The sequence below is a fragment of the Leuciscus leuciscus genome (genome assembly GCF_965113295.1).
Source record: "Leuciscus leuciscus genome assembly, chromosome: 15".
NCBI lineage: Eukaryota > Metazoa > Chordata > Actinopteri > Cypriniformes > Leuciscidae > Leuciscus > Leuciscus leuciscus.
The window spans coordinates 28,984,939-29,010,587 of record NC_138739.1 but is presented as its reverse complement, the minus strand read 5'-3'; the positions used below and the strand labels follow the sequence as shown (position 1 = coordinate 29,010,587).

General features: G+C 38.1%; 1 protein-coding gene and 1 long non-coding RNA gene across 2 annotated transcripts; one reads left to right on the top strand and one right to left on the bottom strand.

Moving 5' to 3' along the window:
- Positions 1-1,536: 1,536 nt before the first annotated feature.
- Positions 1,537-14,150, bottom strand: rgmd (RGM domain family, member D). The gene is made up of 5 exons (XM_082138395.1): positions 14,085-14,150; positions 8,782-8,819; positions 7,944-8,092; positions 5,679-6,190; positions 1,537-2,995 (listed from the first exon to the last, which is right to left on the bottom strand). The coding sequence occupies exons 1-5, from the start codon at positions 14,133-14,135 to the stop codon at positions 2,306-2,308; spliced, it is 1,440 nt and encodes a 479-aa protein (XP_081994521.1). The 5' UTR covers positions 14,136-14,150; the 3' UTR covers positions 1,537-2,305.
- LOC309475578 lies at positions 8,993-25,649 on the top strand. The gene is made up of 6 exons (XR_014197737.1): positions 8,993-11,613; positions 11,848-11,964; positions 12,475-12,624; positions 17,745-17,955; positions 25,324-25,360; positions 25,465-25,649. It is a non-coding gene; the product is annotated as an uncharacterized lncRNA (long non-coding RNA).

Genomic DNA, 25,649 nt, shown 5'->3' with positions numbered 1-25,649 from the left:
GACAGAAATCTTGATTCTGATTGGTTGGCAGCTGTTGCAATGCCTTGATTTATTTGTTTATATGACACTTCACATTTCCGGATTTCTCTGAAGCGGAAGTCATCATAGTTGGGTAAACTTCTCCACCTTATTTTTCAACGCGGAAGTAAGCTATACGGAAATATCGAGAAGAATAACAAAGTGCTGTTAATGGTAAAACTATTTGCGCTACAAACCAATGTGTTTTTTATTACGGCAATACATTAAAATAATAGGGTCAAAATACCTGCTGGTGGGCCGCTAAGCTGTCCACCATATTGGAACGGTCAAAGCCAGTCCGTGAACATTCGAGAGCAAGACTAGTTAGAAGCATGTATGAATGTCTATGAAATAGACTCCAGCAAAGTAACATAGTAAAAACATGTAATATTGAGTTAAAACATATAAAAACAAAACCAACACATTCTCACCTGTTAAAGGTTATCCTATTTCTTCGGAAAATTTAAATCTCGACGGTTTCACAACCAGAAGCTGCAATGTTGGAGCATCATTGATTCTTACTGTGAGTGACGACACGCTGACCATTGCAAGATGGCGGGTCCGCCTACGTGTCTGGAGCGGTTGAATGAGGAATCTACGAGTTCATATCTATGGTTGCAATGTTGATTTGTTTATATGACCATTTTCACATTTCCAGGTTTCTCTGAAGCGGAAGTCATCATAGTTGGGTAAACTTCTATAGCGGTGAATGTATTTTTGTGTGAGTGTGTGTTCCCATTTGCTTGAATAGCATAAGTAAAACTCCACAATAGTGTTTTTACAACTGTCAAAAAGAGTTAAAAAAAAATTTATAGAGAGAGATTGATAAGGGCAGTAAGAAGAGAGAAAGATGTCAACTTTACCGTCACTCCCACAGCCGCTGTATTAGAAACACCCTTACAGCAGCATTAACTGTTTTCTTTTTTTTTTGATGCAAAGGTAATATTATACCTATTATAGTGTTATGAATGTACTTTTTTAATAAAATGAAAATATCAAAAACTTTGCTGGATTTAAAATGCTGATGACCGTTAAAACGCGTCATCACAGTCTGTGAAAAGGGTCGCGTCGATCTGGAATACTTGATTCTGATTGGTCAGTCGACGTGTTCATTACAGTCTATGGTTCATCATTACAGTCTATGGTTCATCATCACAATCAACCTTTTTTCTATGATTTTTCTCTGCTAATTTTTGGTCTCTCAAACTACTCTGCTGCATTTTTCTTCTCCTATAACAGAGTAATTTCGACTTGAATTCTTTTTTCATGTTATTTATTTGGTAAGTATTTTTGCTAACAAATGGCTGACTGCACATTATCGTTTACATAAATAGCGCTAAAAAGTGTTCTGATGACATTACCTCAAGTTCTAATGGTTGCCAGTAAGACACTTTAACACTGGTGTAGAGACAGTGTTTTTTAAGGACAAAAAACACAAGTTACACAAACTTTAAACTATATAGCACCCTCTATGGTTTGGAAAGCGTCATATTCAGGGGGAGGAAAAAGACCATGAGGTAGTCACAACTTTTGTTTTTTAATATGGAAAGCAACAGATTACACAATATAGCACATATTAGTTATGTTTTATACAAACTAAAATATCTAACTAGATGAAACTGCTTCAAAACATCACATTTAAAACAACTATACACAGGTGAATGTACACATATAAAACACATATATACACTCTTTCAATATATTATTATATAAAGAATTTGTTTTGTTTTCTCCTTAATAAGCAGAGCAGCTTGAAGAGGTCTTTTCTACCGTGACTGTAGCTTAATGTGTGGATGTGTGGACCCAGAACCAAAAATATATGGATATAGGTAGCATTTCATGTAGTTGTTGGATCCCGTGTAAATAACATATATTTCCCTATGTCCGAGTAGAAAGTTTGAAGTGCACCTAAACTCGTGATTCTGGAAGATGTGCATTATAGGACATACTACGTGTCTTTTACGATAATTTCATCCATTATCGTCACATCAACAGTTTCCACTCTTTAATCTGTGATAACTTAAAAGAAATGCATATTAGCTGCCTTCATTGTTTCCAGATTTGAGCGCCTTTGTCAATTTCACATTCAGAAAGCCTGTGGCCATCATCCGTTCTGAAGGAATAAAACACTGCATGTTTAAATGGAAATGAGTCCGTTCGGATCAGTCTCTTAACTCTGCAGACAGTTTGAAGTCAGCTTGATTGTTTTTCCAGGAGGGTTTCACGGTTGACGGAACAGTCTGGCTGGTGGGTATCCATCTTCAAGCTGGTGTCTAGACCAGCTCCTTCAGTTCAACAGCAGCAGAAGAACCAGCGCTGTGAAAACTGAAGGTGTAACTATCGTTCCTCTACTATAAATGTGTGGAGTCCTAGGCAAACTTTGTTTCAGAGTGCTGGGCGGAAGTGCCTTGAGGTCCTCCAGGGCGCCATACGCTGCCATGGAGAACTCCGGGTCGCCTGTCGTGAGAAGATCGAACACGCACGACTGGAAATAAACATCCTCCACCTGCAGCATCTCTCGACACTTTGTGGTCGCGCGTTCTAACATGTCCACGTGCGCCGAGAGTCCCGGCTGAAGCTCGCCGCCGTCGTCCTCCCCGTACCAGCCGCCCGTGAGTCGTGGCGGACGCAGGCTCTGCTGCCGGTTGAGCACGTGGGCTTTGATGACCTCGCTGCGGGGGCACCCGTGCAGACACAGCTGAAGGCCGCCGTTCTCCTCCGCCAGGTCCTCAGGCATGCGGATGGCGAACGTCAGGTAGCGGCCCACCTGCCTTACGATGATGGACGTGCCCAGGTAGCGAGCGTGGATCTTCACCTGCCGTACGCCTAGACCTCCGCTACCCTCCACGATCCACAAGCCGTCTCCTTTCCCACCGCTCCGCGTGCCGTCCTGGAACGCCGACGGCAGGTCCTCGGTGGTGGCCTGGTACACCTTCTGCTCGGTGCAGTCGTGATAGGACTTGAAGATGACGGTTATCTGCAGGGAAGATTAAACGGGAAACGGTGAGTTATAGCACACGCCGAAAATCAATACATGAAATTGCTTTCAATTGGCTTGAGGATTGTTTCAACATTGTGTTTTTGTACAGCCTGATTTTTGCTCTAAAAACTATATGTTGCCACAAGTCTTAAGTCAACCAGGGCTGTGTTTCTCAAAAGCACATTAAGCCGAAGTAGATCTTTGAACCATTAGAACCATAAAACCAACTTATCTTACAATGATTTTGAGAAAAACACCCCTGATCAGTGGTGTTTTGAAATTATTTATACTGTTATAGTGTTGATTCATTTTCTGAATTAGCTTTTATTTGTGTAATTTCATGTATTTTTTTATTTTGTATCTTTTGTGTTTTTATGTATTAAAAAAAAGAAATTGTATTAGTTTTTAATTGAAAATATTTCTATTTAGCTTTATTTTATATTTCAATTTTAGTTTTAGTACTTTGACTTAAACCTGTTTTATTTCAGCTTTATATCAATTAACATAAACATTTTAATAGTTTTAGCTTTACTTAAATATAACAACACTGAGCCAAATATGGTCAAATAAATCAAACGAAGCATCCAAACCAACAGCGACCTCATTGGTCCAAGATCCTGCATCCCTTTATTAAAGGAACCGTATGTAAGATTGTGGCCAAAACTGGTACTGCAATCACTTTCAAATTACTGTAGAGCGGTGTATCCCCTCCCCCTCCCCCCCCGACTCGAGGTTGCCAGATAGGCTGGCATTTTTTATCCGACACGTTTGTAGCTGCAGCTGTGGTAACTAGAGCAGATCTGGCAACCCGGATGCCGAAACACTACTGACTTCGTGATTGGTAGATAGGTGGAGGGTGGAGCATCAGGCCAAAACACAACATGACAACATCAACATCAGTTGAGGGCTGCAACTTCACTTTTAAATGACAATATCCTGGCCGGACTACTGTTGTCAGTGATATAAGTATTTGAAATGAACATGATTTCTTAATGTCTAGTGACATATCAGGGCCATTTTATGATTCATTGAAATACATTTCTTACATACAGTTCCTTTAAATTATATGATACCAATGTATTAAATATCAAAACTGTTCTGATTGGCTGTGATCATCTCACATTGTGCAGCGTGAACAGACAAATTATTTCTTATTTTCAGTCTCCATTTATAAAATGGTGAAAAGGCCAAAAATCTAAACTAAATTTGATGAGGAAAATGATGTAATGTGGAAGAGAAAATTACCAAAAACATTCTGAATTAAAGCTGAATTAATTGAATTTAAACCTAAAAACAATAGTAATATTTTAAACAAAACAGACACATAAAATGACAAAAGCACATAACAAAATTACTAAAACTTTAACATAAAAATGAATATACAAAATAGCAGCAAATTCAAAATATGAACATAAACTATAGCAGTATATAAATAATAGTAGAATAACGCTGGAAGAGAGCTTGCAAGAGTGAAGAAGAAGAAAGAAGAAAAACAGTTGTCGCCACATGATGGCAGTAGAAGAACAGAGAAAACCCCAGACTGACAATTCGGGGTCATCTGCCAGTCTCTAATGTAAAAAGTCATTGATTAATCAATGGAATATCCAACTGCACAATTTTAGAAAACTCTGTTCAGGTCATGGAGCTGTAAACCATCAACTGTCAAAAAAAGATTTAGTCATGATTAGTCCAAGTATGTCCACTACATTTAAGGCTGAAGAAATAGCACTTATGGAACCTCAATGAATAAAAATGAGTTGTGTCGATTTAGAGGCCTATGAGCTCTTCTTGGGCCAAATGAGAAATCCTTAAACAATTATTCTCATAAACACTTCTCAAATCTTTCAGGGGCCACTGATTTTAAAAAAGTGACAAGTTTTATGTGCCCTGGTATTATATTACTTAATAAAATACACAGACATTGTCATTCCCATATTACCGTAATACTTCATGTCTGTTTTAACCTTCCAGGAACTAACTGACCGTAACTGGAGGCTGAATAATTTATTCTTTTTGTGGCTCCCCCCACTCTTTGTGAAACAGCTGGGGGATTCTATTATAGTCTTTTGGTCGCCACGGCTCAAATCTAACTCCACGTCCCTTAATAGAAGAGAGAGAAAAATATCCCCCTAATGACATCATATTTTGGGCTGACTGTCTCTCTCAAGCTTTTGGTTTGAACTATTTCTTTGGACCGTGCAATAACATTTTCCCCTCAAGTTTCAGTTACATTTAATTGGTCATCTATATCTGTAATTCTATAATATAAACTAATATAATTTGGCGTACACATTTATATAGTATTAAAGGAAAAGTTCGGTTTCCTTGTGATTTACAAAGCTACACGACTTTTCATCTGTGGAAGAAGATATTTTGGAAAAAAAGTCTGTTTTTGTCTTTACAGTGAAAGTCAATGGTGTCCAAATGTAGGTTTTGGACCCCATTGACTTTCATTGTATGGACACAAAGATGAAAAATTCTTCTGTTCTGCAGAAGAGGTATACAACAACATGAGGGGAGTGTGGGGGGGGGGGGTGTGGGGGGTAATGACCATTTTCTTTTGCTTTTCACATTTTTTCCACTTGCACTGATGGCAAGGTTTCAGAACTTTAACCCAATCTCATAAAACAATGAGTATCAGACTCCGCTTCTGAACAGGAAGGCTGTTTATACAACTAACCTTGTTGGTTGCTGTAGCACTGGAGCCTTCAACCACCGGTACGTTTGTGACTTGAACTGAAAGGTACCGGTTGTGGATGAGCGGCCAGGCTCCCTCGACCCTACATGTCTGGAACTCATCTCGAAAAGTCCGCAAGTGAGGATCGCCGAATAATCCACAATGTCCGTACTTTTTCTGTTGGGCCGCCGGTCCCGAGGCGAGCACCCTGCTTTCATAGTTGCAGATGTCCACCACTGGCGGCTTGGAAGTGCTGGGTGCTTTAGCCGACGACGTTGGGCCGTCGCTTGAGCAGTTGTGCTGTGCAAAGAGCTCTTTAATACGGAATACAGCGGAGTGGTACACCAAGTCCCCCCTACAACCACGAGCCGTGCGACGCGTACACAACGAGTAGGCCCTCAGAGCGATGCAGTAGTCCACATCTGGAAGCACCTCCTCTTGCAAGCCACCGGAGGGTGAGAATGAGGCCACGTACTCTGCATTACAGCGCTGAATTCGACATGTTTGGCAGAACACTGTTGAGAATCAAGAGGAATTAGGTATTAATGAGACACATTTAAAACTGAGAGAAGCATTATTTGATGGTTGGTTGGTGATGGAGATATACATAATTAAAGTTCTTAGGCTTGGCGATCTATACACTAAACCTCTTTAACAGCTGTATTTTGTCATTCTGACACTTGCACGCGAGGCAACCAATGAACTACAAGCTGCCGATTGCTATTCCAAACCAAGGAAACATTCCTTGTATGGAATGCTTTATGGTTATGGTCTAACAAAGGTGTGAAACTGCTTCATTTCATATGATGACTTTTAAATGCTTTGAATAGAGGCCCAACAATAACAAATGAGATGGAATTTCAGTAGCATAAGTAAAAATATTAATAACTCCCATTACTAAGACACAGTAATTGTATTCTACAGGGTTTCCACACTTTTGACCAATGAATTTCCATAACTTTAGAGTATTGTGCGAGTAATGACTGAAAATATTACACAATAACACAGAAGTAGTGTTCACAGGTAAATACAATGTTCATTTTAATACCAAATACTGTTTATTTTCTACATTAATCATCCTCCACACAACTATAACTCTGTGGAAATTAATGCAAAATGTAGGCTATGTGATAAGATATGCAAAATTGTGAGACAGAGCATTAGTCTGTGTTGTCCATGTACATTTTCCTGATAGTCAGCTAGACTAAGTGTAAGTGCATTGCTCATGGTAAAACATGGTAAAATAGTGGTCTGTCAGGATGTCTTCAGCATTAGCTGACAAAAACATTAATAGTTTGATATAACTTTCCTCAGATTGTATGCATATTTTATGAATTCGTTGGCCATCATACAGACTTGTATACAATACCTAAACCTTTTAAATCATGAGGTGTTTTATATTTATACAAAGTTGTATTTCAGTCTAAGTTTTTATACATTTACATATACGTTACATTTATGACTACTATTAAATATTAATGATTAAATACATTAAAGCATTCATTATGCATGTTTTATTATTGTAGTCTAATGACTATTTACTTAACAATAACAAAATAATAATCTGTAGATAAAAAATTTATTCACTCGCGGACGATACAAACTGTCGAGCTAAACACACACACACACACACACACACAAAAACATCCTGCGCGTGCTTTTTAGAGAGGCGTAGGCGGTTAAAACGCGCTAGTAACGTAAAGCGTAAATAACCCATATTTGCTAATCAAGATCACAAATAGCTTATTCCTTACTCTTTAAATCTCACTTTCATCGTCAACAGTCACGGGCTTTCGAAGTAAACAGCTTTAAAAAAACGACACGGCGAGAAGCTAGCCAGGTTAGCCAAAGTTTTGCCAAACTAATATCTAACTAAATTTTGCAATGCGCGTAAATACCAGTAAATTGTGAAGATTCACGTCGGACATCTTTTCAGAAGGCAAGCATTTGGTTCTCACTGCCAATATTTAAAAGAATATAACGTTTACTGGGTTAACATATTTTCACAAACACGGCGCTGATTTGCTAGCGAGTTAGCAGCACAACTTTGGCCTAGAGAAGACCTAAATGCGTATTAAATAGTTAATTAATATGAGCGATTGCATCAAGTAGTGCATTTAAAGTTTCAAAATACATTTTAGTGGTTTTGATTAAACAACTTCCCTCCAAACGACAGTTGTTGTTTTTTTTCCCAGCATCGCTCGCTCCGTGATGTGTGCATGCAAAATAAGAGCGGAAAAAAACCGAAAAAAAAAACAAACGATTTACCTGGTCGGAGTAACAGGCACATAGAAACCACCAAAAGACAAATCCAGTCCCAAAGCTGCCGCTTAGCCAGGTTGAGAGTGCCGCTTCTCCCCATGCCAATCCATTCAGTTTGATTGCAGTTCTCCAACTGCTGCTCATCGGCGTTGAGGCTGCGAAAAATCACACAACTTTTTCATTCCCTTCCCCAGCCACTGTCATTCAAAGGAAAAGTGCTGAAAAGCATCGCATGGGAGGAGCTTCTAGTCGCCAGCCCTCTCCATGAATGCTGACAAGTGCTCAGTCACGTCTTTATAGGAGTTATGCAGTGCAAAATATGCACATCAAAGAATCAACGATTTTGTCTATAAGAGACCATGTGCTTTTAAGGTTGTACAACAGTACATGTCTCGTTTTTTAATACAGTGTATTACAGTCATTTGTTAAATGTTGCCATGCCTGGTATGAACGTTTTTTAGTCAAATCAGAGTAAATTCAGACTAATACTTCATTTTTATTTGTAGAAAATGGCTTTTTCGCAGATACACGAACTGATAAAGAATTAAATATACCAAAACAGGCATGGGAATAAACCACAAGAGCATGTCTTTGGACAGCTGAAAGTCTACAAAGCTTATTCTGATCTATGTAATAAGCAGTGAAAGATTGAAGAAATGAAAATAGCTTAGCCTGGCCTGAGGGTTCAGTTTCATGATGGGCTTCACGCTAATCCTACATTCTCCAGTGTAATATCATGGTTTGTTGAACTACTTTGAGCTGGTTTACGGTTTGATCATGTTTGCGGTTAGTGCTTTGAGATATGAGGTTACGTTGTTAGGAAACAAAACAATACATTGCTTACCGTTTTAAATGGTTTTGAGGATCCATTGAAACTGTACCCTTGAAGCAAACACAAAATGTATACATTAATTTTGATATTATAGCTCATTTTTTATATGTGTGTATATATTAGAGCTGCATGATTCTGGATAAATTGAGAATCTCAATTTCTTTTGTTTTAAAATTATCATTTTATCAAATTATCACTCACTCGTAAAGACATCACCGTTTCGTCACTGGATGAATCAGCATTTTTGAACAAATCTCTTGAATGCATGATTCATTTTGAATGTTTGTAACACAGAAGTAATGATACTGTGTGGTTGAAAAGACTGTTTGTGAAGCTGTTGCATTCCTGTACATGACAACTGCTCTCTCTGGATCAGCAGAAGCAGCAGCGCCGACACATATTTGAAAGTTCGCTGTGATCACTTCAAAGTCTTAATAGAAATAGCCAAATCATTTTCATTTAGGAATAAGATTGCGATCTTTTAACGAATAATCGTACAGCTCTAGTATACATATATACTTCCAAATACATTGAGATTATATTGTTATTAAATCATTGTATCTTCACAGGTTGGTTTTATCACTTGAAGTCTGACTTAACTGCATTTCATTCTCCCTTACAGCAATATGTGCATAGGCAATGGAACTAGTAATTACTAAATGGTAATAGTAATTACTAAATACTACTTTTGAAGTCATTCCTGTCTCAGGCCTATAGTGGTATTGATACTACAGAGGCATCATTCAGAATCTGACCACTGAAGCAAATACCTCATTCACTCAGGTGGATGGATCAGTGAGCCCCTTACAAGCACCTCAACCCAGTAGACGACTTGACAAGGCTGATGGGCGGAGAAAGGGTTCTTTCTTTCCCCCACATTTGTGAGCATATTACATTGCATGACCCAGCGAATATACATATTCCTCTGGTTGAAACAAGAAGGGAGCGAGTCAATTACAGAGATGAATCAGGTAAGAAAGAAAAATGAGAAAGAGAAAAGAAAGGAACGGAAAAGAAGGGATAAGCCAGTACATTTCTCCTGACACTGACTCACTTGTTCTTATACAATAGTGGAATGAGGTCAGTCTGGTAAAATTAGCCATCCGCTTCATGGCAGGACTGAATGCCAGGCCAGTGAGAGGGGACGGAGAGTCTCCATTTGAGAAACCAGAGAAATAAAGAGACTACATTTTTTGACAGAGAGTGAGATGAAGTATTGGGAAGAGAGGAGAAGAAGGTCATTTGCTAAAAGCCCAGAACTCCTACTCAGCGTAAGTTTAAGAAAAAGAAGTGAAATAAAACGAGACAAACCATTAGACCAAGTAAGAGGCCAAAAAAACAAATGGAATTGAATACTGATTCTTTTCAAACAGGTTTCCCAAAGACTCCCCTCATCTGTCATTGGCTGAAAAAAAAACAGCCCAAACTCACACCATTGGTTGGAGCTGGTTGGGATATTCGGGATGTTAAAACAAACATAGCAATGTTTTCATTACGCCACAGAGCCGGTGTTTACACTCTTCAAGGGACTTACAAACTTAGAGGTGTCTCTGCATATTAAGCTGGCGAACGTTTTTTAACAGCGAAAAAATTGCACGCGTCAGCTTTAAGAAAACAATTGCCTGAAGTTTTATTCATCTATAAATTCGAAGGTGGACGTAAGAGTGAGAGACAGAGGAGCAGGGAAGTGACAGAAGGAGAGTAGGAGAGGGAAGAAAACGAGGAAGAGGCATTGGGTTTCCACTGACTGTATGTCTGGGCAGCTCCATATGGTCCTCATTAAGGTGCTCACTCTGTGGGAGCAGCTCCACACCGCGCTGCTTGTTTTTCTTATTAGGCCCATCACATTTTGGTATGGAGGGCACTGGAATATTGGGCCACTGACAGGTCCTGCCCAGTGGTTCTCAACCAGAGTTGTTTTCATTAACTAAGACTAGATTATATTATATACTAGCCAAAATATCAAAGGGTTTGATTGGACACAGCTTTTGAAGCCTCTTAAAAATATACAGTTTGTTGCATTTTACATTTTTCCGCAGCTGTCCAAAACATGTATGTGAGCCACCAGTTGAAAGTGGAGTCTAGTGTCCTTCAACTGTGCAACTGTGAGAAATGAGGACTAAAAATGTGTTTACCCACACTGTTAGGCTAAAATTAAACTTTTCTCAGTAGTGCATTTGAGTCACAGAGGAGAGATTTGCTTCACTGGTGACAGAGTCTCAGAGCAATTACCATAGATAACAGGGACAGAAGTGTGTGCCTGTAAGAGGCTGCCACTGATACCATCTCTGCTCAAGGATCCCACTTAACTGGCTTGATTGATGCCCAACTGAGCCCTAGGGGGTACGGAAAGATAAGTTCTATGTGGGCCCTATACCTGAGAGTTGTTGTGTATTAATTTGTAATGATTGCACTTGATGTACATTTAATTGCATTGGAAAAGTAGTTGCATTTGAAAAGAGTTTCCGTGCACTGACATTGTTGGGTTTAATAGACTTGGCAGACTGAAAATTGTAAGCATTTACACCAAATTTGTGGTGCTACACTGTCTGCTTAAACACCAAATCCTTTTTTTTTTCTCACTCCCCCTTAAAGCTGTTTCCTTCTGCTCAAGAGATGCTGTTGACATAGTGTCAAGCTCAGTTCTTTTTAAAAAGATAAACACACAAGTAACCTTAGAGTCAGGGTCATAAGGTCTTCTCAGTTTGGTGAAGAAAGATAGAGGAAGTAAACAAAGGCAGAATGAGGAGAAGCTTTAGATCTCGTCTCTAAAAAAGGCTAAGCTTAAGCAAAGGCAATCTGTGGGATCAACGCTGAGCTGCTCCCATCCATACCTGACAATAGGTGAATCCAAAAGACTTTGTTGTTGAACTTTAGGTTTCCGATTAACAGCCACATACATACAACATAAAACATGTCAAGGTAACTCCATTCAAGATGTTTTATCTAACTCAAACAAGTTTTGGTTATAAGTTTAAGCAACTTAGGTGTGGTCTGATATGTGTCCTATGTAGAGAATTGTTGATGGTATAGATTGTAAGGTCTCTTTATTTAAAGAAGAACTCTTTTTATCCATAGAGTGGAATCAGTGGAGTCCAAAACAACACCGACAACACTGAGACGGTTTTCAAAGTATATTTTTTTTGTGTACCACAGAAGAAAGAAGGACATACTGGTTTGGAACAACATTTTGGGGTGAGTTCCTTATTCCATATGGTCTAAAAGCTGACTACATCGATTTTCTTAAACTAAATGACTAAAACTTAAACTTAAACTTTTAAATCCTTAAAAGTTTTCTACATTTGTTCAATCAACTTTGAATTAAACTTGATATGATTAAGTTGTGACAACATATATTTTTACATTGCTTTAACTCATCAAAGTAAGTTAAGCAATTTTAAACTTTTTTACAAGTTTATTTACGACAATTTAAATGTAATTTAAGTTGAAATGACTTAAACATCCAAGTTGATTGTACTTAAAAAATTTAGGGCAGCAACTTTTTTTTTTACAGCGTATGTTCACATGCACTACTTTTTGTTAATCTATTTGATGCAGAAAATGACTCTTAAGAGGTGCATTGTCTTTTCAAACATTTTCGCTGAAGTACATGGCACAATAACTGATGCGAGAAGGGAAGAATGCAAGAGGGAAGCAATGAAAACTCTTGAAGTTCTCTCGCTCTCTCTCTCCCTCCCACAACAGCACCTGCTCAGGCTCTCGTTTCAAACCTCTCAGCTGTGGGAGCATTCTATGACCAAATAAATCTGTGGAATCAAACGCGACTCCCACTCCCAGACCTTCAAGTCCAGCCCCGAGCTCAAGCCATGGGAACACAATACATTCGATAGAGCGGTATTCATCTTTTGAGAATTTTGGCCTCTGCTGATGATTTTTCAGTTGCCTAAAGTACTGAAGTTTACCTCTACCAAACTCTTTCAGTCACTTCTCCAGTCACCAAGTTTAAGAAAGGACAAACTGCTCTTTAATGAAGAGCTCATTATTCGAGATCTGTATGACTCATTTTCAAGTTTCAAAAAGTGGTACACGCTACAACTTGAGCTCTATATTCCAAATCGTCTATTGTCATATAGTAGATTTGCACAAGAAACAAGCTAAAATTTAAGTAGTTACTCACGGATAATCGTCTCCTCCATTGGACTATTAACCTAATAATTGAGTCAGTTAGGTGAATTCAAGAAAATAATTAGTCCCATTTGTGAACAAATCATGTTTTGTAAACTGATTTGTTGAAAAGATCTGACTCAAAAGAACAAACAGACAATGCTTCTACACATAAAGCTATTGCATGACTTCAGAAAACCTTTAATATAGCCTAGTGCACACACATCATATGGATTACCTTTAATGATATGTTTGTAGTGATTTTTGGGGGCATTTTGAAGCTTGACAGCACTAGTCCTCATTCAGTTTCATTATACTGAAAAGAGCGACCATGATGTTCTCAAGTTTTAAATAAAATGTTCATGTTCCACAGATTTGGAACAACATGAGGGTGAGTAAAAAATATTGACAATTATTTAAAGTAAATTTAAAATTCAACATTTATGTTATTTAAAATAAAATAAAATTTATTTAAAATAATATATTAAAATATTAAATAATAGATAGAGATATTTGTATTGTATACATTTTTAATAATTTAATAATAATTAAAAAATGTATTATACTATTCCTTGCACTGTAAAAATGTGGCTGCGATTTATAACAACTTAAAATTTGTTGAGATAACTTAAATATCCAACTTAACTAAAGTTAACTAAACTTAATATTTTAAGTCAAGCATGAACACATACTTTTTAAAGTTGAAACAATGTTTAATTTTAAGTTGTGATAAATAATCGCACCATTTTTTTTACAGTGTGTAAAGACGACAATCCACCAATAATTTCACATTACTCATCACAAATCATTAAGGTTATCCTTAATGATTATCAAATCACAGAAAACAACTATACCATTTCTAAAAAAAAAAAAAGATGTAATAATAAGACAAAAGAGTCAGTTGTAGGTGACTTAACTTCTAGTATAAGTTTATTGTCTAAGCTCTAAAAAGCAGATGACAGAGATTTTCCTATGCCTGACACTGACATCTTTCATACTACTCTACAAAAAAATCAAAATCGACTAAACTATGCATTCAAAGCATTTGTTTTCTGAACTCAAGCACCAGGCAAACCAGCTTTACTGTAGTTAACCAAGGGTTCACTTTAAGGGCCACCAAGTATCGAATGACATGAGTAATGGCATTGCTAGTCCCAAAGCGAATGGTAGAAAGATGAAATGGAACTTACCTCTGATTTTTGTGACTGATGGGCATGTGGCATGGATGTGTAAAACACCATTTCACCAAGAGAAGTGTGTTAACCCCTGTTCCCTAGCTGCCTCGACCAGACAACTGTGTCCAGCTTTGCTTGACAAAGGGAGATAGCTGTGAATTAAAGCACATGACAACAGCTGTCTTTTTAAAGAATCGGCACTTTGATTAGGGTTGGTTTGTAGTTAAGCAATGTTCGCTAATTCCTACATATCGGGTAAGGGCGGGTAGGAAAAAAAGACGAAAAAAATCCTGAACACACTAGCACACACACATACACATTTATACACATTCAAAGGATTTGACAACATATGTCGTCTTTGGCCAGCGTCCCATATTCTACAATGGTTATTGTAGTCTTACAGCAAATGTATAGGGACTCCAAAAAGTCTTTGGACACTTAAGTCACACCTTAAAATAATGGCATTGCATTAGTTGCAGCAATTAAACTCAAGTGGCATCTACTTTATGGTATATCTATTCTTTTATAATTGTCTGTTTGTCTGTCTGTCTCTATATCTGTCTATCTTTCTATCTATCTATCTATAAAAGCTAAACTGCATCACTCAAGGTTTTTGAGCGTGCTAACTTTGTCCAGATTCTTTTTTGTTTCTATAAAATCTTTTTTGCACAAGCAGCTGTTCAAACAGACAGCTGCTCTGGCCATTCATTCAGATGGCAGTGATTACAAATCAAGCCGGTGTTGCCTTTGAGTTGATCCATTGCTATTTCAACAAGTAATCCTCGGTCTCTTGCACATGTTCCTGCTCACACAGACACAAGCATTCTTATCCATTGATGAATCCAGTGACCAAATTTGATGCATGTTATAGCGACAATGCTTTAAGACACGACAAACATTTCTACAGACGAAAGGGGCCTAAACAGCAGCATCATGGCACCGTTGGATTTGAGATGCTGTTGGACGGAGAAGCCGCTGGGAGCCGCGTAATCTCTCGCTCGCTTCACATTTTTTCCGTATCTCTCTGTATGAGAAGAATCCATCCGACCAAAGCCTCTGTGGCGACAGCAAGCGCTTCATGCCAGTCTCCACGCGGGCATGTCTATGCGATAAACAAACACGTAAAGCGTAACACATGCACATACATCAGCACGAACTTATGCGTTCACACACATGTGCCCCCAGCTGTTCCTCGCCCTCACTGCATGCAGCAGGTGTAGGGTGGACCTTGAGGGACGGGGTGGGAGTGGGCACGGCTTTTTCGGAGAACAGAATTTCTATTGTTACATCTATGCGTCCCACGATGTGACTGGAAATGTGTATCATGTTCGTTCTGCTTTGTGTAGCGCTAGTGCACAGCTGCAGAGCACAGCGTTCATAACAGTTCTAGTTAATGCCTTATATGTCTCTTCTGGCTTGTAAAACCCCCTGGGGTCTGTCCAGCAGTTTTATCCATAATGTTTTTTCTGCGCTTTAAAGTTTATTAAAGCAGAATGATTCAGAAGGAATGATCCCCCTCAAAGTTTATCAGTTGCATTTTAAAACAGTATTATATGATGGAATCTATCTATCTATCTATCTATCTATCTATCTATCTATCTATCTATCTATCTATCTATCTATCTATCTATCTATCTATCTATCTATCTATCTATCTATCTATCTATCTATCTGTCTGTCTGTCTATCTATCTGTCTATCATCTATCTGTCTATCATCTATCTGTCTGTCTATCATTTATCTGTCTCTCTATCATTTATCTGTCTCTCTGTCTTTCTATAATTTGTCTGTCTATCTATCTGTCTATCTATCTATCTATCTATCTATCTATCTATCTATCTATCTATCTATCTATCTATCTATCTATCTATCTATCTATCTATCTACCTACCTTTATCTATCTATCTATCTACCTTTATCTAATTTGTCTATCTATCTATCTATCTATCTATCTATCTATCTATCTATCTATCTATCTATCTATCTATCTATCTATCTATCTATCTATCTATCTATCTATCTATCTATCTATCTATCTATCTACCTTTATCTATCTATCTATCTACCTTTATCTATCTATCTATCTATCTATCTATCTATCTATCTATCTACCTTTATCTATCTATCTATCTATCTATCTATCTATCTATCTATCTATCTATCTATCTGTCTGTCTGTCTGTCTGTCTATCATCTATCTATCTGTCTGTCTACCTTTGTCTATCTATCTATCTATCTGTCTGTCTGTCTGTCTGTCTGTCTATCATTTGTCTATCTGTCTGTCTACCTTTATTTATCTATCTATCTATCTATCTATCTATCTATCTATCTATCTATCTATCTATCTATCTATCTATCTATCTATCTATATCTGTCTGTCTGTCTATAATTTATCTATCTCTCTGTCTTTCTATAATTTGTCTGTCTATCTGTCTGTCTATCATTTATCTATCTATCTATCTATCTATCTATCTATCTATCTATCTATCTATCTATCTATCTATCTATCTATCTATCTATCTATCTATCTATCTATCTATCTGTCAGTCTGTCTGTCTGTATGTCTATCTATCTATCTATCTGTCTGTCTGTCTGTCTATCTATCTATCTATCTATCTATCTAAATGCTCAAGCAACAAAGCAAAGGCCAAAGGCATTAGTCTTATGTCTCTAACTGTCTGTAGAAGAAACACCACATGTATGTTAACAAATACACAAAGGGACAGTACAAACTGAAGCAGATGTGACAGTATCCGAGACGGCTGGGAAAACAGCCCGTGCAGCACCTGTTAATATTTAAAAACAATGGAAGTGCAAAAATTAAGGAAAACAGAGCAGTGGTGACATCATCATTTTTAAATGGGCTCAGTTGGGAGGGGGTTGTTGGTGGGGTCTGTTAGGGGGTCGGCTGGTTTAAGGGCAGGAAACTGAGAGAGAAGGAATTTGAGAGCTCAGGAACTCAGCAGCTCTGTTCGAAAGATTTAGCCAAACAATGTGAAGCTGGAAGTAGACAAGACCTTTTAAGAAAACTGTCTGTGTTATTCCAATTAATTATATAAATTAATTATTTTTATATTACAAAAATTAATTAATATAATGTATTTAATTAATTCATATGAATTAATTTGTTATTTATTAATTATTATTTATTAATTGTTTTGACATTTTATGTATATTTTAATTACAGTTATTTATATAATTAATTATATTATTATAATATACATTTTCCTATTATATAGGCTACCACTTATCTTGTATATTTGTTTGTTTGGAATCTTGTCAAAGACCATGTTTAAAAAAAATGCCAACATATAAGTTGTTGTGGTTAGCTGGTTTCTCCAATTACTTGAACGAACAGTCTATTAAACTTAAACTGTCTCCATGGAAACTTCAGGAAAACCCTATGAAGCCGCTATTAAGCTTCTTTGTTTAATTCCAACTGCACTTAAAAAGTCATTATCTATGCATAAGGGTAGTTCACTCTTAAAATCTGCAGTATACAAGCTGTAGGAGCACAGAAAATTAAGTAATCTAGCACACTCAGGAAAGCCTAATACCCAATGGGCCATGCAACGCATTCTGAGCCCCCCAACATGGTGCTTTTGAAGTAGGCAACTAATCATTCGTGTATGGGCCCAATGCAAGAACATTTATCTTTTTATCTGCTTTGTTTACAGCTGCCAGATTCGGAGATCCTTTGAAATGTTCAGCGGTGTCACGGTGCTGCGTTCATCTCCCAAGTTCTCAATTAAAACCCACTGCTCACAAAGCTGAGAAGAACATAGAGGAATGTTCAATGTGAGACATCTGTGAACAACACATCGACGAAGCGCGACCCCCAACCCAAAACGTGTGAGAGAGTGGAGAGCATCTTCTTTCTTCTCAAGGGTAGGGAAAAAGTATGGCAATGAGCTGTGGAGGAAGGTGGGGGGAGGGGGCTTCTCCAGAGGTGCCTTTGTGCCAAGATCACAACCAGATGTGCCAAGAGCGTCCAAACAGGATTGAGAGCATGTCTGCAATTTTCAGCAATTTGTCAGATTTAAGGGTTCACCCCCAATACCACCTGATAGACATATAAAATCCTCCCCACGCCCATGCAATAATTCGAAACACGCCGGCACCCCCCAGAGAGCCAATCTATGGCCCAGTTGCTCATTTGGTGACAAGACAAGCATTGAATCATTGAGCCTGCGTAATCTGAAACAAAGTCAAAAATGTTCATCAGCGTTTCCCTCAGTCAGCGCCCCAGCGGAGCAGAGATGTTGAAATCCGTACAGTCTTCACACGCTTTAAATCCATCGCACGGCACATTCGTCAAAAAAAGCCTTGAACCAAAACAAACATTTGAATAAATAAACATGAGCGACAGCCGGTTAATCCCTCTGGTGGCACATCGTAAATCCAGCCTTAAAATTTTGGCCTTGAAAGGATTTTTGCCACACACACTCACTATTCAACTGCTTATATAATCACTCGGCAAAATTATTTTCAAGAAATATAGCTGTAGTCTATAATAATGCTCACGTTGTTGAGTTCTTTTCTGTCTATGTACCTGAGCCTCATTTTGAGGACACTACAAGAGGACAATATTTGTTAAAGAAATAATTTACCTTAAATGAAAATTCTGTCATTATTTACTTGTTCCAAACGTTTATGCAATTCTTCCTTTCTTCTATGGAATACTAAAGGAGATGTTAAGCACAATGTCTGAGCTGCTCTTTTCCAAACAATGAACAGAAATGGGCACCAGAAGTTGTTCTAAAAAAGAAAAACATCAGAAAAGTATCATAAAAGTAGTCCATACCACTTATACACTAAATTACAAGTCTTCTTAAGGGATAGTTCACCCAAAAATGGACATTTATTTACTCACCCATGTTGTTCCAAACCTGAAGAAGATATTTTGAAGAATGTCATTGCAAAACATCTGACTTTTATAGTATTATTTTTTTCTCCATATGGAAGTCAGTGAGATCCATCAACTTTTTGGTACCGACATTCTTCAAAATATCTTCTTTTGTGTTCAGCAGAAGAAAGAAACTCATACAGGTTTGAACAACTTGAGGGCGAGTAAATGATGTTATCGATTTTTTAAAAATGTGTAATTTGAATAAATACACTTTTTGAAAAGCACTTCGAAGGTCAAAGTTAAGCTTTGGTATCTGTTTTCAGTGTAGTTACAGTGTGCTACAAATGCAGTTTGAATATGCATACTAAATGTAGTTTCTGTTCAAGACTGATAATGCAAATACCCAGCGCTACACCACATATTCTGTATTATATGTGCCTTCACTGGATTTATTGCACTGTAAATGCAGTAGGTTGTACAGGGACATGAGTAAGCGTGAGAATAAGTCTTACGCCCATTTTCCACACAGTTGTTCATGTTTATGCCATTAGGTATGTTTTTAGTGTACTTCGACCGACTGAGGTACTCCATTTTGTCCGTCCTCGTACTGTTGTTCCCGGACATGCATAGGCAGGCTTTATGTTTCAGAGACAAGAGAACTTGTGTCCGTAGGCGTTGGCCAAGCATGACTTCATAAGTTGTGTGTGGCCATGCGTCCGTGCGTATGTGCGGGTTACGCGCTGGGCAAAATGTGAAGAACATACCTTCATTTGTTTGAGTTTGCATGTTTGCATAGGCAGCATACCACTGTGTCCATGCGGACCAAGAGCAGCTGACTGGTGCCATCTGTGGCGTAAGACTCTCGCCACCCACTGTTGCTTCAAGGCCCCGTCTAATTGCCCCTCAGGGGGCTCAGGGTTTTTGCCCACTGATCCTATTCACCACTTCAGCCATCTCGGGCTGTTTTCGAGGCTGTTGTCACTTTCGAAACTGCAAACCGATTGTAAATTAGAGCTGTGTGTCAATAGCTGTCCTGAATCCTAATGTGAAATGGTTGTTCTGCAGCCTCCACAGGTTTGTTTTTCTTCTGGCTTGTTTCCCACACGCTGGCTGACAGACATATATCAGCTTGGCCGGTTTACGTTGTTTCAAAACCATCTCATATTTTATTGCGATTTGTAAAAATGACGTTTTTTTTTAGGGGAGCCGGCTATGTTGTTCTCTAATTAACGCTTTCCCCGCCATTGACAGAATTTTCCATCATTTATGACACAACGCTTCCCGCTATTAACGGCAATCCATGTTTTCACTTTTAAGCGGTAGGGGGCGCTATTACGCATCTTCTGAAAGAGTACAGAATCTCTGGCTCAAAACCATAGACTGTAAAAAAAACATGGATGTAGTGTCCGTGACGTCACCCGTAGGTTTCTGAAGAGCATTTTTTAAGCCCAAGGTGGGCGGAGCCGGCCGTCGCCATCTTGGCAGCGCGTCACCTCAATTATCTCCCGGATAACCGGAAATGGGCAAAGAGGCGGGATTAGTTGAGGTGACGTGACAGGCAATCCACCTGTTACTCAAGTGGCTACGCCCTTAACAATGCAGAACTTTAAGGCTTAATATAATTTAAACTGATGAGTTTAACACAGTCAAAAAAGAAGCAGAAACAAACGATAAAAGCATTGCTTATGCACATGTAAAATAATGTATAAAACAGCATATAAATAAATAAATCTTCCTAACGTTACTGAATGAAATGTCGACCCAGGACGAGGTATAGGACTCTGTAAGCTTTGTCTATGTTTTGATCATCGCTCTGAATCCGATCCGGACACAGTCGTTGACATAAGCGATTTTCTCAGCTTTTTGTTCAAAATGTTGCTTTTTTAAAATGAAATTACCCATATTCTAGTGTTGATAAAAAAGAATGCATGAAGCTAAAAGATAAAAAAAATAAAATAAAAAAATATATATATATATGTATGTATACTCTCGCGGGGAAATTGTTAAACTATAGTTTACTTCTAAACTTGCCTTGGCTTGAGTCACAACATATTACCATTTAATTTCTCCACAATTTATCTTATTAGCAGCACAACCACCATGTCTTTGTTAGCTTCCCAGCCTCCGCCTCTCAGTCTGACTAGCTTAACAGACAGCCACCACCTATAACGAGAGGGTATTATTACTAATAACAGTTAATTAGCCTTGTCAGAGAGTTATTCTGAAAAACAGGAAGGGGGAGGGGACAGTAACAGAAACAAAAGACCCACTATGGCTGAAGACTTTTCTACTCTTTAACTTATTTCTTCTTCTTTCTCATTTACTTTCAGTATTTCTCTTCCTTATGTAAACATTTAATTCTTATTCATGGATGCGTACTAGGACTGAGAAAAATATGTAAATATATTATAAATTATCTCAATATAATTTTCAACATTAAATACAATATTAATAATTAATATTAATATGTATTATGTTAATGTAGGAATAAATAATATTTTATTAAGGTATACATATTAATATTTGTATATATTAATATTTTGTGTAGCAATTATATATATATATATATATATATATATATATATATATATATATATATATATATATATATATATACATACATACATATATATGTATAATTTATACATTTCTTTGGAAGTGGTTTTATATTAATATTAGTACTAATATTTGTACTGGTATTAGTATTCACAGTAATAATTAGGCTGTTCGGAGCAGCTGAGCTCTGGACGACTATAAAGACGACTATTTCTTTCTTTTCTTTTTTGGCAGAAAAGAGAGATTGGCTGGAAAGGCATTGGGGCTGTATGTGTTAGTAATTTTAAAGTTGTGGGGGTCTAACTCCCACAATGCACTGGCAAATTCCTTTAACATATGGCACGTCAGGAAAGGGGTGGTTGACCTCTGGCCTCTCGAAAGTCTCTTGAGACGCCCTAGTCAGGCTGCATAAGAGATCTACCATCACTGCGCACTGCAAGACTGTCTGTGACTGGTATAACAATCACTTTCCATCTTACCTTTCCCCCTAAAATTCCACTCAATGTCTTCATGGCTTTCACAAAGAGGGATCTTTTTCTGCCTTTTGTAGTTCCTGTGTAGTTTTTCAACACTTTGCGTCTCTGTATAATACATCATTTCAACACATGTGATCCATTAAGGTAGAGCCAGGAGAAAGCACAGGAAACAGTCTTTCTGAAAACGTGTTACCCTCCTTTCAACTGTTTCCAGAGTGTCCCCATTGCCCCCCACTACTTCCTCACAATATGATTTTTGAGAAAAAAAAAAAGTTTGCATGTCAGGCAATGGCAGGAACAGATGAATACCTTTTGGTTTTATTTGGAAACAAATAATGCATCTAACAATTTCAAATTGCTCTGCATGAGCTGTGCTAGAATCTTTTGTGGTCCATTTAAATCTTCTGCCGATTAGATTGTAGTTCCTAGTGATCCAAATCATACTTAAGTCTGATGATTTTGAATCAGGAATTGCATTGGTTAACCACTGTGCTTTTACTTTAAAGCCTGGGGGAAGAACATGCAGAATTGAAATCCTGTTCTTGGTTATTCGATTCACAAAGCCCCATCTTAAAAATCTGACCAATCCTGCCTTAGCAACTGTTGACAAGCTTTTTTATATAAATATTGAGAGGTGCATGCTATCTTAGTGTCACTAGTGATAAAATAAAATTGCAAAATTAGCACAATTTCACCGGCAGAAAAAGGTTGATTGCATGAAGCACAGCTCACACAGAAGTCACTTTCAAACCAAGCCGCTTTCTGTTGTTCAACGTAGCGAATTCCCATTAAAACGTTTAACCTGATACGAAATCTGCAAAGGGAAATCTTAACCCCAACGTAGAATTCTTGACTGCGCAGACTCCTATTGAAATGACTGGATTTCGCAGAGCAACGGTGAATGTGACCGCAACCATAAACACTAATGTGATCGCTTGTTGTAATCACTTTTAAATTAAGATTCTCTTGATACATTTGACTGTAAAGAGTTTATCTTGATTCTGGGAGTTTTTAATCATGCAACTGCGTAATTTAATGATTTAGAAGTATAGCAGATAAAACTGCTTTGCAGTCACAATTCATTACTGTTCATGTTAGAATAGTATCTAAAATATTTTTACTAAACTTTTTACATAAATGTATGCTTTTCAACTCCAGCCATGTGAGTCAGCAGCAATAACCAAGTTTGTGGAGCTTAGGGTTTATTTAATATGCAACTGATTCAAATATATATATAATTCTTGATTTGGAGGTCTTTGTCCTATCAATCAACTAATCAGTCCAACAGATGGAGACTCATCTCTCAGTGTGGTCTAGATGACCTAAAAATTGATGTCAAGTATCTGGATCAGAGTCCTTCAAAAAACGGACCGCGACATTCCAAAGGTTACAAAAATAGTAGGAGGTCTCTTTTCATCAAAGAAGTCATGCTTCCACCACAAATATAATCAAGTCTACACGACCCTCGTCACCAACGGTCACAGATCGAATTGCAACCCTTCCAACAGGTGCATCTCCAAAGCGCACCCTGGGATCTCTAATTGATGGCTCTCACGATATCAAAGGGTGGACAAATAGTAGCTCAGGGCAGTCCTCTGAAGTTGATAGATCCACAGGGTGGTAGAGGAAGGGTCTGCGGGTCAGGAGAAGGGGATGCATCCGAGGTCTTCATTGTGCCAATGAAAGGGGCCGTGTTTGAGGCCTAGTTTGTGTAGACCCTGCGGGGGAGAAGATGCATTGGAGGTCGGTTGCAGGGTGTGAATGGGACAGCTGCGTTGGGGAGGATAGGAGGTCCCTTTGTGTCCCTCCAATAAAAATCTGCGACCAATTATCTGTGTCTGTCCCTGAAGTGGAATTCCTAGAGACTTTTTGAAAAGCACTTGGACTGGGGGAGGTGAAGAGTTTGGTGTAAGGAACGCACAGATGGTGGGATTTTCCTTTAACACCTTCCCCATGTTCTGCCTTGATGGAAAGTTTGTTGCGCTAGTCGAATACAAGTGGACTGGAATGCACAATGTCTGCTGTCATGTCTAGATGCTAGTTTTTGAAACAAGCACAACCTCTTATTTACGACATGCTTTAGTGCCAATATTTTGCAAAAAGTTTTAATGTTTAGGGAATAATCTCATAATAGACCTTTTTTACAAGAATAAATAGAATCACAAGATTAAAGTCATAATATGATGAGAGTAAACTCAAAAGTACGATATTAAAGTTGAAGCATTATGAGAATAAATTCTCATAATGTTGAAAACGCATTGTCCGGATTGCTTTCTAGTGTAAACGCTAATGGGGTCGAATGTGTTTGAACAACCTCAAAAGGCCGGCTACTCTCTGCTTACTGACTTAATGCATAAACATTATGGGAAGCGCGCTAGCCAGACGGGATTTAAAACTTTGTCGGCTGAAGACCCAAGTTTGTTTTGAAGAAAAAAAAAACGCACAAAGCACAATGTTCTCTCACTATTCCTGATTTCTAACACTCACTCGCCGCATTCGCCGTGGTCTTATGGCTATCAGAGAAGAAACGAAAGCTGATGCTCTCTGTATGTTTTTCCATCATCTCCTTTCGTGTTCATATGTAAATTGCGCTATTTTATTTCATCCATTAGATCGAAAGATCTGAAAAGGCCCATACATTTACCTTCCCCATACATAGACCTTTACCTCGAAGAAATTCGGACAGAAGTGGTTGAAAGTGGACAAAAGAGACGGATTAAAACACCAGGTGTAAACAGGGCCTTAAAGTTCTAACTTATGTATTCCATTAGGGATGCACAATTACTATTACTACATAATTCAAAATCAGCTTGTCAAGCAGTTGGTCTTAAGAAAACCCTGTATCGTTGGACTTGATTCTTTACACAAGACCCATTCAAAAACAGCGTCCACCAGGGTTTCTAGAATCCACAATGCAGTTACTAGTACAGACTGATAGTGTGGTTAAGTGTGCTAGTCTAGTATGCATTGTGAAAGTGAGTGATTGAAGAAAGTTGTTGGCTAGAACGATGTTCAACCATGTGCTAGGCATTAAGTGTTAATTGCTGCTAAATGCCCAGTGTTTAGTACAGCCTTGTTAAGTATACTTTACTTTTCCAATGAAATTTTTCATCTTTGACAGGTGAAATGGGCTCCATTGTAATTCTTTTTGAAATTACCTCAAATTTGTTATTTTATCCTTTCAAATTTTCAGCTTGTTGCTATTATTAAAATTGTGTCGGAATTTATTCTATTTTGTACTTATTTCCCTAACTTCTGGATTATCACAAATAAATTTGTAAGCCCTTAAATGCATTTCAGTCACCTGCCTAATAAAGTTATACAGCCAGCATGCAATTCTTTAATCCCCCCTCACATTGTGAATCTTATTTCCAGACTGTGATCCAGGGCTAATTGGAGAACTTTGGGTAAGGTATGTTGTGTGGGACCTTTGACCTGGTGGGGGTTGGGCATATTATTGAATAGGTATAGAATGACTGAGCCTCCGGTGACCCCGTTCTGACCTTTTCCCTTCAGTCCCACATGGTTGCCAATAGTGACGGCTCCGGTTGATCTTCACCTGTCAAAGCAAGACTTTGACTAAAGACTTGCAGCTTGGGAGGAGGAAACCAAAACAAAAAAAGAAGGGAAAGAAAAAACAACGCATATAAACTGGTCTCTAACTGGCATGGCTTTTCAAAACAGAAATGCATGACTGACCA